The sequence below is a fragment of the Diaphorina citri genome, unplaced genomic scaffold, assembly GCF_000475195.1.
Source record: "Diaphorina citri unplaced genomic scaffold, Diaci psyllid genome assembly version 1.1 scaffold1035, whole genome shotgun sequence".
Classification (NCBI taxonomy): Eukaryota; Metazoa; Arthropoda; class Insecta; order Hemiptera; family Psyllidae; genus Diaphorina; species Diaphorina citri.
Window position 1 is genome coordinate 14173 of NW_007378465.1, and position 16438 is coordinate 30610.

The 16438-nt window shown below is 37.3% G+C and overlaps 1 protein-coding gene and 1 long non-coding RNA gene across 4 annotated transcripts in view; both read left to right on the forward strand.

The window, feature by feature from the left end:
* LOC103513845 (transmembrane emp24 domain-containing protein 5-like) overlaps nucleotides 1-10783 on the forward strand; it is a 14056-nt gene extending 3273 nt beyond the window's left edge. The window contains exons 2-3 of one of the 3 annotated variants that reach the window (XR_003392782.1): nucleotides 9843-10215; nucleotides 10447-10694. Coding sequence is in view for 2 of the 3 variants with exons in the window: in XM_026826946.1 (XP_026682747.1) it covers nucleotides 9843-10151 (309 nt within the window). In the remaining variant the exon portion in view is untranslated. Of the gene's footprint in view, nucleotides 1-9842; nucleotides 10280-10419 lie in introns of those variants that run through there. The other 2 variants (XM_026826946.1, XM_026826945.1) reach the window with 2 other exon arrangements.
* Nucleotides 2352-3851, forward strand: LOC113469336. Its single transcript, XR_003392788.1, has 2 exons — nucleotides 2352-2509; nucleotides 3724-3851. It is a non-coding gene; the product is annotated as an uncharacterized LOC113469336 (long non-coding RNA).
* Nucleotides 10784-16438: the final 5655 nt, after the last annotated feature.

The window sequence follows — 16438 nt, forward strand, 5'->3', positions numbered from 1 at the left end:
GCGGGCGAATTTTCAATCATGGTAGACAACGGCAACGGCGTATCCTCTCTGCCTCCCCTGGAAGTTGGGATTGGGCTCCGTTGTAACGATTTCGTGATGCTGATGGCAGACACCAGGATCTATCAGCAAATACTAACAGACAGTGTGGAGCGGGACAAAATAACACCACTGGGAAACGGAACCCTGCTCATGTGTTTGGGTGGTAGCGGACCATTGTTCTCAAGGATCGTAAGCACAGGTATGAGCCTTCACAAGTTAGTATCCGCCACCCAACATTCAGTTCATCGGACACCCCGTATTATCGGACAAACCATGCAGGACATCCGTCGCCAAAACAACCACGGGGACCCTCTCGACCTTCATATCATGTTGGGAACGGCTGACCCTACCACCGGGGTCACCCTGTACAAAGGTGACCCGTATGGGTTCATGCTCGAGGTACCCTATGCTTATATTGGAATCAATGGGTTCCTAACGGCCTCTCTTGTGGACAAATATTACAAACCAGATTTGACGGTGCAAGAAGCGTACTCGGTTCTGAAGCAATGTGTACATCATATGAAGAGACGGACGGTGAATTGAATGATTCCTTGTTTTTTTTTTTATTTTTTTTTTTATTTTTTCCAAAGAATGTAATTTCATTTTGTTCTTTACAATGACATTAACTAACATTACAATTTAATAAGAATATATTATGACATTGTGAATTGTATTTTAATGGATAATGGATATACCCCAACGTTATGGACATTCGTCTGTGTTAACGTTGGGGTGAATGTTACCAATTTTTCAAATAATATACATATTTATGAAATGTTATTTATTTTAATCATAAACAGATGTAGCATGAGATGTATATATCTCTAACCGTTTAGTCGGTATAGCTGAAAACCGCCAAAAAACGGTCGAAGTAGCCTCCGTGGCCGAGTGGGTATCACACTAGGCTTGCAGGGTTCGGGTTCGATTCCCGGCGGGGCCGAGGTTTTTTTCGGCTCTGTGCTTGGAGTTCGGGGTGCACTCAGCCTCGTGAGGAAATTGAGTAGCTACCTTTAATCGAGTACGACCAGTGGCAGCATTAGCAGTGTAAAAAGATTATTAAAATATGGAAATTGATTGCAAAGGATGCACTTAGTAATGTTGTGATATCCACTAAAGTTGTGAAAAAGCTCTGCTTTACCACAAAGAATTTGAGATTTGATTTTGATTTTTTTGAACGGTCGAAATCTGTCCAAAAGCGGTCAAAATAGCGCCAACCGGAGCACCTATTTCAGCCAAACGTTTCGTGTCGCATCCTTGTCACATTTGACAGCTACATACCAAATTTCAAGTCTCTAGCTCTTACCGTTCTCCGAGATATTTTGTGTGTCGCATTCTTGTCACATTTGAAAGATACATACCAAATTTCAAGTCTCTAGCTCTTACCGTTCTCGAGATATTTTGTTTACAGACAGGAGACACGGACCAATTGCTGAATTCGTATTTAGGCTCTAGGGACCGCGAAACGTGTTTTGGCACTAAAAACTGACCATCGAAAATTTGACCCATTACTTTTCTTCCTATAGATAGGATAAGGAAAGTAAAAATGAGCAGGGAAGTTCGTAGCGGTACACGTATAATTACTCGTTAAATAAATGCTGTTAAAAATGCTTCTAATTTACTTGCGAATTTCACGCCACTATTATCTGCATGCAAGTTGAATCATCGTTGCAGGTTATTAATCAGCCGGGAAACGACGCAATGCGAGCAGGAAGGGATCGAAAATTTGAAAAAAATTGACGGGTGTGGTCAAATATGTCGACGTAATTGAGGTGTGGTCATGATCTTCAGGAAATTGTAAGTCCAATTTGACCTTATTAGTTATCTATGTACCTGTGTACCTATTGTATGTACCTACATTACATTATTGTTAACATAATTAGATATTAGATACCTAGGTACATAATTAAGAAAAATTAAACGCTTTCAAAATTTGACTGCAATGAATCTTGGAAGATATCATGATAGAGGACTGTTTTTCTATAAATAAAAATACCCTACCAACCCAGTGAAGAGTGAACCTAAAACTACCAAATTCAGGTTCAGGCTTTTCAGGACATTCAACTTCCGACCTTAATTTAACTTTAGGGCATTTAACATCTGTAGGGTAAGTGTACCATTTATTCGCCCACCTAAAAAACGTACCATTTATTGGCCCACCTGTACCATACGCACGGGTACAAAACCGTATTCTGTACAAGTGAATGATTGCTACACAATAAGTCCCATTATGTTCCATATTCAGACATTAAAAATGTGTCCTGTGCTATATTCTCGTCTTGATAATATTGAAATCGGTATTTATTTCGTTTTTGGCACTTCAGTCTCGGAGTTTTAGGTGTTTATCCACAAACAGTTTATATCGTGAATTCGTGATGGCTTGAAGTGAATCCTGGATTAGTTGTTTGGGGCTAATGTCGGATATTCAGAGTCGTGCTCCTTTCGAAACAAATTTATTGTGATATACAGTATTGTGAGCTCGTTTTAAAATTAATTTATTTTAAAAACTCTGGAGTCGTTTTGAAAGAGTTACTGTGGAATGTTGACGTGCTTGTTTTGATCGTGTTCGAATTGTTTCTCTTAATTTGTTGATTTTAATTTAGGTTTGAATGAAAATTGAAAATTAGGAGAATCACTTTGTATGTGACCCCTGGGTTGCGTTTGTATGCTTTTATTGTTTGTAATATCAAATTAGGGATGATTTGACAAATTCCTAATACTTTCAATAATAAGTAGTTGTCAGTAGGTACATTTGGTAGGTACATTATGTAGGTACATAATAATATGTACCTACATAATTACCTGCTGTGAGTTTTCGAGTTCATTATTAGCGTGAAAATTTACCAAGCAAACCCAAAGCTATTGAAATTTTAAGAAAATAATGTGTGACAAACGTCAGTTACAAAATCCAATAAGATATTCAATTTAATGACTAAAACACTGAAAAGATGTGATATTATCGATTTTACGAGTTCAAGCTGTTTACCATATTGTTATCATTACTTATTCAATTTAATGACTAAAACACTGAAAAGATGTGATATTATCGATTTTACGAGTTCAAGCTGTTTACCATATTGTTATCATTACTTATCAGCTGAGTCTCTGACCACTTGTACATTACTGTGTATTCCCGAGCTATACTATTGACAGACTTTATTGGCTCTACCAGTATTTGACTAACACTCTTATCAATTAGGTGTTTAGTGCTTGGCTCAGTTCACTTCTGTTATTACATCGTTCTGTTCTCTTAGTAACGCCAGTTGTTGTTCAACTCAGCTGTTTTCTTGCGTGTAAATAAACTCACAGTTGTGGTGACTTTTCCCCATTTGTGGAAATCATTTGACAAGTGTATTAGTTTTATTGCCATGGACTTTTTACATTTTATAATACTTTTAGTAGCGCCAGTTGTTGTTCAACTCAGCTGTTTTCTTGCGTGTAAATAAACTCACAGTTGTGGTGACTTTTTCCCATTTGTGGAAATCATTTGACAAGTGTATTAGTTTTATTGCCATGGACTTTTTACATTTTATAATACTCTTTTTCAGTGTCCAATTATGGATGGAGATAGCTTTCAACAGAGTCCTTATCCCACGAAAGTAGCTCTGTTATCTGTGTCGATTTAGCCATAATTTTTTCAAGTGTTTTAGTTCACTCACAACTAATAGATATCAACACCATTTCCAGAATTCGTTTCACATTTTCAAGTGTTTTAGGTTAGTTTTACAAACATCATTAGAAGTCCATCTTGAAAAGACTGATCACTTTGTATTCATCTTAATTGTTCTCCAAGTGTACTTATCATCTATATGTCCACATATGTTTGTTAGGAAACTGTTTAACCCTTAGGATAACGAAAGAAGTCAGCGGCAAAAGCAGGTTGAATTTACCAGTTCCTAGGGATCATCACTGAAGTAAATACAAGAGGGGATTAGGCGTCTCCACTAATAGAGCGCGAAATATTAGTGGAGGTGTCAAATTCACATTTCCTTCAATTCTTGCTGATATCCAAAGTAATAAATTATCTACCTAGAATGGAAAATAAAATTATGTTCAGACTTCACTAAAGTGAAGTTACGTTGTTTGTTGTTAGTATCCGGATGGTGACCTGGGCAATTATGTGCTGTTATCCGGCCGCATTCAGCCTGGGTGAGGTTAATGGGAAGAGGAGGGTAGGTTATCGCCGAATGGAGGGTAAAACCCCCGTCACTGATGACCTTATGACATTAAACCCACCAAAAAAAGTTGTAAAAGAGACGTAAGAATGAAATGAAATATAATATGTAATTGTTATAGGGTACTTACGTTATTTCTGGCGCTCACATCACAACCTAGATCTATCATTCTATCTACAAATGAGGTCCGATTTTCTTTGACAGCGGGTTCGAAAAATATGCTTCCAGGTATGTTTGTTAGGAAACTGTTTAACCCTTAGGATAACGAAAGAAGCCAGCGGCAATAGCAGGTTGAATTTACCGATTCCTAGTGATCATCACTGAAGTAAATACAAGAGGGGATTAGGCGTCTCCACTAATAGAGCGCGAAGTATTAGTGGAGATGTCAAATTCACATTTCCTTCAATTCTTGCTGATACCAAAGTAATAAATTACCTACCTAGAATGGAAAATAAAATGTTGTTTGTTAGGAAACTTACTGTTTAACCCTTAGGATAACGAAAGAAGCCAGCGGCAATAGCAGGTTGAATTTACCAGTTCCTAGTGATCCATCACTGAAGTAAATACAAGAGGGGATTAGGCGTCTCCACTAATAGAGCGCGAAATATTAGTGGAGATGTCAAATTCACATTTCCTTCAATTCTTGCTGATACCAAAGTAATAAATTACCTACCTAGAATGGAAAATAAAATGATGTTCAGACTTCACTATTAAAGTAACGTTACGTTGTTTGTTGTTAGTATCCGGATGGTGACCTGGGCAATTATGTGTTGTTATCCGGCCGCATTCAGCCTGGGTGAGGTTAATGGGAAGAAGAGGGTAGGTTATCGCCGAATGGAGGGTAAAACCCCTGTCACTGAGGACCTTATGACATTAAACCCACCAAAAAAAGTTGTAAAAGAGACGTAAGAATGCAAAGAAATGTAATATGTAATTGTTTTAGGGTACTTACGTTATTTCTGGCGCTCACATCACAACCTAGATCTATCATTCTATCTACAAATGAGGTCCGATTTTCTTTGACAGCGAAATGGAAAATAAAATTATGTTCAAACTTCACTAAAGTGAAGTTACGTTGTTTGTTGTTAGTATCCGGATGGTGACCTGGGCAAATATGTGCTGTTATCCGGCCGCATTCAGCCTGGCTGAGGCTGAGGTTAATGGGAAGAGGAGGGTAGGTTATCGCCGAATGGAGGGTAAAACCCCCGTCACTGATGACCTTATGACATTAAACCCACTAAGAAAAGTTGTAAAAGAGACGTAAGAATGCAATGAAATGTAATATGTAATTGTTTTAAGGTAGGTACTTACGTTATTTCTGGCGCTCACATCACAACCTAGATCTATCATTCTATCTACAAATGAGGTCCGATTTTCTTTGACAGCGTACATCAACGGAGTCATTCCAGTAATCTGAAAAAAAGAACACAATCAGTCAAATAAGTTATTTACTCGTTTCTAAAGGTCTTAAGTCCTTTGAAAAAGTGGTTTTAGGGGAAATTTTTATCATATTTAGGTATACCGGTTTAGTACTTTTCAAGTGAAATTTCCAGGTCCCAGCATCATCTGTGTACTTATGGGCACCTAACGCGATCAATTAGGTAGGTTGTTTTTAGTTGTTTTGAGAGTAGGGCATATTTTGAAGTCTAACCCAGTTACTCGCCCATTTTCTATTCGTACATAAAACACAGAGGGAAAGAATTACATAATTTCACGCAATACAGTTGACTTTTATTACATAGGAACCATTAATGGGCATGTTGCATGATGTTTATGTAGCTGGGATTTTTAAATGCGCGTACCAGATACTTCATGCTTTTTTATGGGCACACACGGGTTTTAATGTATCTTTGAGGGACTTGTCAATAGAGGTACAAAATGGGATAATAATGAGTCGTCAAGTCACCATCCCAGAAGAAGAATAAGGAGGAAGAAGAGGAGAAGAAGAAGTAGGAGGAAGAGGAGGAGGAGGAGAAGAAGAAGAAGAAGAAGAAGAAGAAGGAGGAAGAGAAGAAGAAGAAGAAGGAGGAGCAGACTCAAGCAACGTTTCGCGTGGTTGGTATCCAGATGGGTAACCCTCTGCCCGTTCATGTGCTTTTTAGTTGATATTTTGAAGTCTAACCCAGTTACTCGCCCATTTTCTATTCGTACATAAAACACAGAGGGAAAGAATTACATAATTTCACGCAATACAGTTGACTTTTATTACATAGGAACCATTAATGGGCATGTTGCATGATGTTTATGTAGCTGGGATTTTTAAATGCGCGTACCAGATACTTCATGCTTTTTTATGGGCACACACGGGTTTTAATGTACCTTTGAGGGACTTTGGGATTTTTAAATGCGCGTACCAGATACTCCATGCTTTTTTATGGGCACACACGGGTTTTAATGTACCTTTGAGGGACTTGTCAATAAACTTTTATTACATAGGACCCATTAACGGGCATGTTGCATGATGTTTATGTAGCTGGGATTTTTAACTGCGCGTACCAGATACTCCATGCTTTTTTATGAGCACACACGGGTTTTAATGTACCTTTGAGGGACTTGTCAATAGAGGTACAAAATGGGATAATAATGAGTCGTCAAGTCACAATCCCAGAAGAAGAAGAATAAGGAGGAAGAAGAGGAGAAGAAGAAGTAGGAGGAAGTGGAGGAGAAGAAGAAGAAGAAGAGGAAGAAGAAGAAAAAGAAAAAGAAAAAGAAGAAGAAGAAGAAGAAGGAGGAGCAGACTCAAGCAACGTTTCGCGTGGTTGGTATCCAGATGGGTAACCCTCTGGGCGTTCATGTGCTGCTGTCTTTTACCGGCCCCATTCAAGCTGGGTGAAGTTAATGGGAGAAGGCGCAAGGCGGGTAGCTTGTGGCCGAATGAAAACCCCCGTCACTAAATAGCAATTAAAAAGTGAAATTTAAAAAAAAGAAAAAAAAACAATTGAATTTTTATTTAATTTCCATAAACCTCATGCACTTCCCATGCAGTTTTGCAACTTTCCTTATTAACATGAAGTTATTATTCATTTTTAAAGAAAGTTTTAAATTCTTTTCTTCAAACCGAAGTGATAGAATGATAAAAGACCGAGCTATCACCCGTTCAAATGCTATCAGCCAAGAGTACCACATTTTCTAATTCAAGATAAAAATAACCTTTTCCTGTGATGAGAGGAGAGGAAAGATTTTGTTAGAAAGGAGGTAACTACATTTCGATGAATTTTATCAAGGTACCTAGGTAAATTATATCAAGGGCATTCAACAAACTCTCAAAATGTTGAATTACAAATTTAGCTACAAAATTATGAATGCACAAAATACTCCATTAGAGAACTTTTAGATTAGAACTTTTTTGGCCGTGACACGGAAAGGAGAACGTGTGAAACAAAAGGTCAATGAATAATTTCCCTCTCTAATGTAAAGTTTAACACAAACTTTGGTAATAAACTGAAATGTAGACTTTTTACACTTTCCCCTACCCTCCTATCAAACTCCTCATTTCGTATCACCTTCAAAATTTGGTGCTTTTAGCACATCCACTATTTTCATCTTTTCCTAGTCCCACTCGTAGAGGGTAAACCCCGTTACTAAAAACCTTAGTAGTAAAAAATGGACCGATTGCAATACTTTCTCATTAGTAGTAGGTATAGCTTCACTATACTTTAGTAATAGAAAGTAAAAAATGAAAATAGACTTAACATTACTGACCTTATGACATTAAACCCACTAAAAAAGTTGTAAAAGAGACGTAAGAATGCAATGAAATGTAATATGTAATTGTTTTAAGGTACTTACATTATTTCTGGCGCTCACATCACAACCTAGATCTATCATTCTATCTACAAATGAGGTCCGATTTTCTTTGACAGCGTACATCAACGGAGTCATTCCAGTAATCTGAAAAAAAGGACACAATCAGTCAAATAAGTTATTTACTCGTTTCTAAAGGTCTTTGTCCTTTGAAAAGTGTCCTTAAGTCCTTTGAAAAAGTGGTTTTAGGGGAAATTTTTATCATATTTAGGTATACCGGTTTAGTACTTTTTAAGTGAAATTTCCAGGTCCCAGCATCATCTGTGTACTTATGGGCACCTAACGCGATCAATTAGGTAGTTAGGTAGGTTGTTTTTAGTTGTTTTGAGAGTAGGGAATACTCTGAAGTCTAACCCAGTTACTCGCCCATTTTCTATTCGTAAAATACAGAGGTAAAGAATTACATAATTTCACGCAATACAGTTAACTTTTATTACATAGGAACCATTAACGGGCATGTTGCATGATGTTTATGTAGCTGGGATTTTTAAATGCGCGTACCAGATACTCCATGCTTTTTTATGGGCACACACGGGTTTTAATGTACCTTTGAGGGACTTGTCAATAGAGGTACAAAATGGGATAATAATGAGTCGTCAAGTCACCATCCCAGAAGAAGAAGAATAAGGAGGAAGAAGAGGAGAAGAAGAAGAAGTAGGAGGAAGAGGAGGAGGAGAAGAGGAAGAAGAAGAAGAAGTAGGAGGAAGAGGAGGAGGAGAACTTAGGAGGAGGAGGAGAAGAAGAAGAAGAAGGAGGAGCAGACTCAAGCAACGTTTCGCGTGGTTGGTATCCAGATGGGTAACCCTCTGCCCTCTGAGAAGAGGAAGAATAAGGAGGAAGAAGAGGAGAAGAAGAAGTAGGAGGAAGAGGAGGAGGAGAAGAAGAAGAGGAAGAAGAAGAAGAAAAAGAAGAAGAGGAAGAAGTAGGAGGAGGAGAAGAAGAAGAAGGAGGAGAGGAGGAGGAGGAGAAGAAGAAGAAGGAGGAGGAGAAGAAGAAGAAGTAGGAGGAGGAGGAGGAGGAGAAGAAGAAGGAGGAAGGGAAGAAGAAGAAGAAGGAGGAGCAGACTCAAGCAACGTTTCGCGTGGTTGGTATCCAGATGGGTAACCCTCTGCCCTCTGAGCGTTCATGTGCTGCTGTCTTTTCCCGGCCCCATTCAAGCTGGGTGAGGTTAATCTGAGAAGGCGCAAGGCGGGTAGCTTGTGGCCGAATGAAAACCCCCGTCACTAAATAACTTAGCAGTTAAAAAGTGAATTAAAAAAAAAAAAGAAAAAAAATCAATTGAATTTTGATTTAATTTACTCATTTACTGAACCTCATGTAATTTAATCTAGTTTAATATACTCTGTGGTGCTCCGTAGGCCGTGATCTCTGTGGTCTTCTGTAGGCCGAAACGAACCAAAAATGAATACCTAGGATTTAGATAAAAAAAATAGTTTATTGACTTACCGGATCCGCCACGCCGGCCAATTAACAATATTATACATGCCTACCTACTGTCTAGTAGGGAAGTTAATTTTGATGCTCCTACTGCGACCCGAAATTTAAAGAAATATCCTAAGAATCAGTACTCATCATGTTCGTTTGTTCGTATTCCAGATTCCGGAGACACACGACTCCACCCGACCCGACGAGATGGGGGTCTAGTAGGGAAGTTAATTTTGATGCTCCTACTGCGACCCGAAATTTAAAGAAATATCCTAAGAATCAGTACTCATCATGTTCGTTTGTTTAGTAGGGAAGTTAATATTGATGCTCCTACTGCGACCCGAAATTTAAAGAAATGTCCTAAGAATCAGTACTCATCATGTTCGTTTGTTCGTATTCCAGATTCCGGAGACACACGACTCCACCCGACCCGACGAGATGGGGGTCGATCTGAACGATTTCCACAAGAAAATCAACTCCATCTACAACAACCTGGTTAGAGTGAGGCACATGCAGGAGCTATCCCGCGCCAGTGAGACCCGGGACTTCCGAGCCCTTCTGTCCAAATCGTCCCGTGTTACCGACTGGTCCCTGTTACAAATTATAGTCATGATTGCGGTCGGTATTATCCAGGTGGTCCTGGTTAGGAGTCTGATTGATGAGCGGTCCAAGTTTCGGGTCATTTGGAGATTTGTGTTCAGCTATGTTTAAGATGGTTACCTCCTATTAGCATTTAATAATTTAGTAAATACGTAAATAGGGAAACCATCAGTAGGTACTGTTGTTGTTGTTGTAGCGGCTTTAGCTTTCGCCGAATGGCGATAGCAGAGTAAAGAAAAGATGTCTTTTTGTATCTGCTATACACCGTTTTCGCCGAATGGCGATAGCAGAGTAAAGAAAAGATGTCTTTTTGTATCTGCTATACACCGGGGTGATGGTCTCTAGCTCTAGCCATGTTTAGCATTTAATAATTTAGTAAATACGTAAATAGGGAAACCATCAGTAGGTACTGTTGTTGTTGTTGTTGTAGCGGCTTTAGCTTTCGCCGAATGGCGATAGCAGAGTAAAGAAAAGATGTCTTTTTGTATCTGCTATACACCGGGGTGATGGTCTCTAGCTCTAGCCATGTCAATTTGGCTGGCTCGTCCTGAACCGCAATCAACCATCGTGAGGACTTGTGCTTGGTCTTTAAAAGCAGAGAGAACCCTTTGAAGATGTTCGTTTGTTATGCAACACATGCTACAAAATCACCATTTTCATTTTCATGTTTTTCATTACATTTTTCGTGTGTCGAAATAATCATCTACCTAGGTACCTACTAAAAAAAAAAAAAACAAATCCAACTTATCTACGTACCTATTTGCTCAAGTGTTAGACATTTTTGTTCGTAGGGTACCGATTGCTTTACAGTCACAAACAAAATAGACTCGGGTTAGTTGGTCCAAATACCTACTAAATTAATTATATTGATATGAAATATAAAGTACAATTAGATACAGATTAAGAAGAAACTTTGTTCGTAGGGTACCGATTGCTTTACAGTCACAAACAAAACAGACTCGGGTTAGTTGGTCCAAATACCTACTAAATTAATTATATTGATATGAAATATAAAGTACAATTAGCTACAGATTAAGAAGAAATATTTAAAAGTTCTTCTTTCTTTTGCCTTCTGAAAATGACCGTCTTGAGGTCCTCAAGTTGAGGAGCTTTCAAGGAAGGTACATCAAAAATGAGTCGAAACAGAGAAAAATAACGCTTTTGTAATAAAATTTGTTATACCTATTAGCAAAAAATATACTGAATACGATTAAAAACAAATGTCACATCATTAAGAAGAAATATTCAAAAGTTCTTCTTACTTTTGCCTTCTGAAAATGACCGTCTTGAGGTCCTGAAGTTGAGGAGCTTTCAAGGAAGGTACATAAAAAATGAGTCGAAATAGAGAAAAATAACGCTTTTGTAATAAAATTTGTTATACCTATTAGCAAAAAATATACTGAATACGATTAAAAACAAATGTCACATCATCATAGCCATTTAACTCAGAAGACACCATTGCTAGTAAAATAGATTTAAATTGTCAACAGTAAAATAGGTAAATCACAAAAGTTCGGGAAAACCACACTCAATAGAGTTAATCCAATATTAAGTTTACCAAAGATTAATACTTTTGATCTTGTTCAAACCACAAAAGTAAAATAAACCACTCAAAGGTCGAGAACGCGTAAGGAAGAAAAATGACAGGAGAGGTGAAGCCATACACAATTGATTTCATTGATAACAAGAAGTGTGATTGTTTTGGGTGATAACGTTGGAAATAGAGTTAAGTGAAAGAAAACAACATGAATGATTCCATTGACACATACTCGTAAACGCACTCGTCAGGCGAGAAATTTCTCGAGAAATGGATTTTGTCTCGTCTCGAGTAGTAAGAAGATTTTTGATGATTAAATTTCTATACCTAATGGTCAAATAACGAAAAAAAGAAGATAATCTCTTGGAGGGTTTCAGCAGTCATTATATATAAGTTTTGTGGATCAACTTGAAAAGGAGAACCAAAAGGCAGATATATTTTTTTAATCTTGTCAAAAAAATTTTCATACCATGTCATTCCAAATTTTAAACCCCAGATCTATATATTTTATCATATTTTTTATAATTTTAACCTTATAATACCTACCCTCTTTCTGTGATCTCTTCTAGTCTCTTCTGTGTTCAGTGTACCTCGTAGTTTAGTGTTTTCTGTAGCCCTGATGATGAAGGGAGCGCCTCCGAAACATGTTGGCTTTTAACAAATAAACTATAATAATTCTTTGAAGTTCTGCAAAATATATCTGCCTTTTGGTTCTCCTTTTCAAGAAAAAAGAAGAAAAAAATGAATCAGTCCTCCTTTTCAACTAACATCTTGGAGTTAAAAATTGGACCTGAAAATTTTGCGACTTCAAGTATACATACCTAATCTAAAGTTTTACGATTATACCAGTGCGTGACTTGTTGAATCTCCGAAATTACCATAAATCCTTTCTCAGATAATTTCTTACAATACCTTTTCTATGGATTAAAAGGAATTCTGAAAGGAATAGAGTGAAGTAGAGAGAGAATTTTGTCTCGTCTCGTGTAGAATCTTAGATGAGAGAGAGAAAGGAGTAAGGGGAGATTAAATTATTAGTGGAGGTGCCAAAAGACCAAATTTCGTAATGCCTTCATGGGAGACAAATTTCATTTTCCTATCCTCCTAATACCCAACGGTCTGTAAATCGTGTTACCCCATTTTGTTAGGTTGATGTTTGTTTCTCAAACAACATCACCGTGAGACCCCATCAATCCTAGATGGTTTGACGAGCACGATTGACTACTAGTGGCATACTAGTGATTTATCAAACAGTTCAATCAATACTCTTTTGTCGTCGTGAGAGGCGAATTCAATGAAGGATCATGGAATAGGTGACAGGCACAGGATGGTAGTGTTGGCCTTTAGATTGTAGTTTATGATGTTCAAATGGGGAAACTATCCCCTACCAACTAATACTGGGGTTTACCAACTAGGGATTGAGGTGAAAAGAGGATTTCCCTATACTTAACAGCCAGGTGAACCTCGGATTGAAGTCAATCCTGAGACAATCCACGGTGGAAAAATTCGGCCTTGGTAATTCTTTCTTAAGATGCTGAGGCAGAACTCCAACAGTCTTACACCCATATTTATGAACAAAACGCTGGCTCTTAAGTTCGTGCTAAGCATAGTCTCAAGGAATTTGATTGGTCATTCTTGTTCATAATAAATTAATACGAGTGTTAGAATCTCGACATGGCTAAATCTAGTCCTCTCTTTTTGGTTATTTCTATGCATTTCACAATGGATATTGGATACGCCACTTAGAACATTTCTTGACAATAATAGCATTAAAGAATAATCAATCCACGGTGGAAAAATTCGGCCTTGGTAATTCTGCCGTAAGATGCTGAGGCAGAACTCCAACAGTCTTACACCCATATTTATGAACAAAACGCTGGCTCTCAAGTTCGTGCTAAGCATAGTCTCAAGGAATTTGATTGGTCATTCTTGTTCATAATATAAATTAATACGAGTGTTAGAATCTCGACATGGCTAAATCTAGGCCTGTCTTTTTGGTTATTTCTATGCATTTCACAATGGATATTGGATACGCCACTTAGAACATTTCTTGACAATAATAGCATTAAAGAATAATTGTTTGGGAAACACTTCACTCTAGGTCTCTAGGAAGACAGTACGGTAGCTATTGTACTGAGAGCACGGGTGCCTTTTGCACGTGCTTTTCAGTAGTTACCTCAAATCATCATATTTGGTGACAATAATTTAAAAACTTGATTAGTTAGTTATAGACTTTAAGACACACTTTTTACCAATACCTACCTCATCAGCTGTGATTTCCAATAGTATTATTTTATTTTTATGTAACTTTTTTCTCAATTTTAAAAACTTGATTAGTTAGTTATAGACTATTAAGACACACTTTTTACCAATACCTACCTCATCAGCTGTGATTTCCAATAGTATTATTTTATTTTTATGTAACTTTTTTCTCTTCTAATACCTATTTTAATAAAATCTTCTAAAAAAACGAAAATGATTTTGTGAGCTTCCCCCTAAAAATAAACACTTTTTTTATACAAGTACCTGTAATTACTTTACAATCATGACAAGTTGAAGTGTATACTACTTGTAAGTGTGTTTTTATAATAACACTATTTAAGTTCAAGTGGACAAGTAGGCATATTATGTTCATAATAAAATTCATACAAATGTAACGAAAATGATTTTGTGAGCTTCCCCCTAAAAATAAACCCTTTTTTTATACAAGTACCTGTAATTACTTTACAATCATGACAAGTTGAAGTGTATACTTCTTGTAAGTGTGTTTTTATAATAACACTATTTAAGTTCAAGTAGACAAGTAGGCATATTATGTTCATAATAAAATTCATACAAATGTATTCATAGTTGCATAGTTACCTTATGCTGGTTATGCAATTAGACATGAGCAGAACAGAGGAAAAACTCACACAGAAACAGGCTGACGCTTTTATTCAATTTCACACATTATTTAGCCGTGATATACCATCACGTGATTTACGTAGTTAATCAAACTCGTATAAGGCCAGCCACTCACAGCTAGACCGTTTGACAGACCGTGGTCTCACAGACCTAGGACGGTCTGAGATCTGTGAGACCGTGGTCTGTCACACGGTCTGAGCGTGTGTGGCGGGAATTAGGTTGTGCTTATTTTGAACACGCAATATCAAATTGTGCCTATACTAGTAGTTCTGTGAACTGTAGACCTCACTCAGATTCTTTTGCCCAAGCTGAGAAGAAGGTACGAATGAATGCTACATAATGCACATGTATTGAATTAGAACAGAAGGAATACGTCTTACGTAATAAAAAGGACAGAGAACAGGTTTTATTTACAATCACTGAAAAGATATAAAGAATGGTTGACCTTTTATTTACCAAGAATTGGGGAACATTTTTTGTAGAAAGAATACAATGCTGTATGACTTTATGAGTTATGATTATGGATGAGTCACCTATTGGACTCTGAAACGTGCAGAACATAAAATCCCCCTCAGTTCTGGCCTCGCTCACTTCTGGGACCCCAAATTTCAATCAGCGACGTGCCTTGATTCAAGGAGCATATGTACCAAATTTCATCAAAATCGGACCAGGCAATCGGGAGTTATAGCGGAACAGACAAACATCCAAACCAAATGCAAAATGGTCGAGTTAAAACATAGACCTCACTATCGAATAGCTACATATTTTATTTGCAAATTTTATAAATAAAGAATATGTAAAGCATAGAGTTTGGAAAAGGGTCTAGGAGCTCAGACACTAAACAAAATAACTGAGGAAATAGGGTACCTACCTATTTACAAAATAACTGAGGAAATAGGGTACCTACCTACTTACAAAATAACTGAGGGAATAGGATACCTACCTACTTACAAAATACCTAAGGAAATAGGGTACTTACAAATAACTGAGGAAATAGGGTACTTACATTCATCTGGCTCATCAAAAGAAATCATAGAATCTCCCAACAGATCTTGGAACAGGGTCATGAAACCATCACAAGAACAACTATTCGTTAAAGATGCGAGTCTTCAAGCTTGCTTATTCGATGTTGAAGATCATATTCACAACTTCAACACAACCAGATTGATGCTATTCCGCACTAAGATTGGGGTTACGTGCCAATGAAAGACAACATTCACAAACTGAACACAATATTGATGATATCTTAATGAATGATATTATAAAAAGCACAAAGAGTTTTACTGTTAGTCAAGTTTTATCGTCGGACAGAATATAATTGAACAGGTAGGTCATATGATTAGAACACGTCATAAAGATGGTATGCGGATTAACTGAAAGAATTCTAGTGAAAACTGGATTGTTGCACAGACCTAAAAAACTTTGTTCGTAGGGTACCGATTGCTTTACAGTCACAAACAAAACAGACTCGGGTCCGTAAGATGCTGAGGCAGAACTCCAACAGTCTTACACCCATATTATTTATGAACAAAACGCTGGCTCTTAAGTTCGTGCTAAGCATAGTCTCAAGGAATTTGATTGGTCATAATAAATTAATACGAGTGTTAGAATCTCGATATGGCTAAATCTAGGCCTGTCTTTTTGGTTATTTCTATGCATTTCACAATGGATATTGGATACGCCACTTAGAACATTTCTTGACAATGGCCGTCAGTCGACCTCGATTGACGTCGATCAATGGCCGGTCGACCATGTGTGGACACACCTTAATATCCTACCTTTAAAATGCTCTGCTGACTTGTTTGTGAATAGGATACTCAACTTTAATTTACATACCGTAAAGTACTTTTAATCTTTCAGTCAAAACTTACTTTCCATCCGTATACTGAAGAGTACCTGGTCTCAACAGTGCATTTTTTTTTTTTTTTTTTTTTTTTTTTTTTTTTTTTTTTTTTTTATT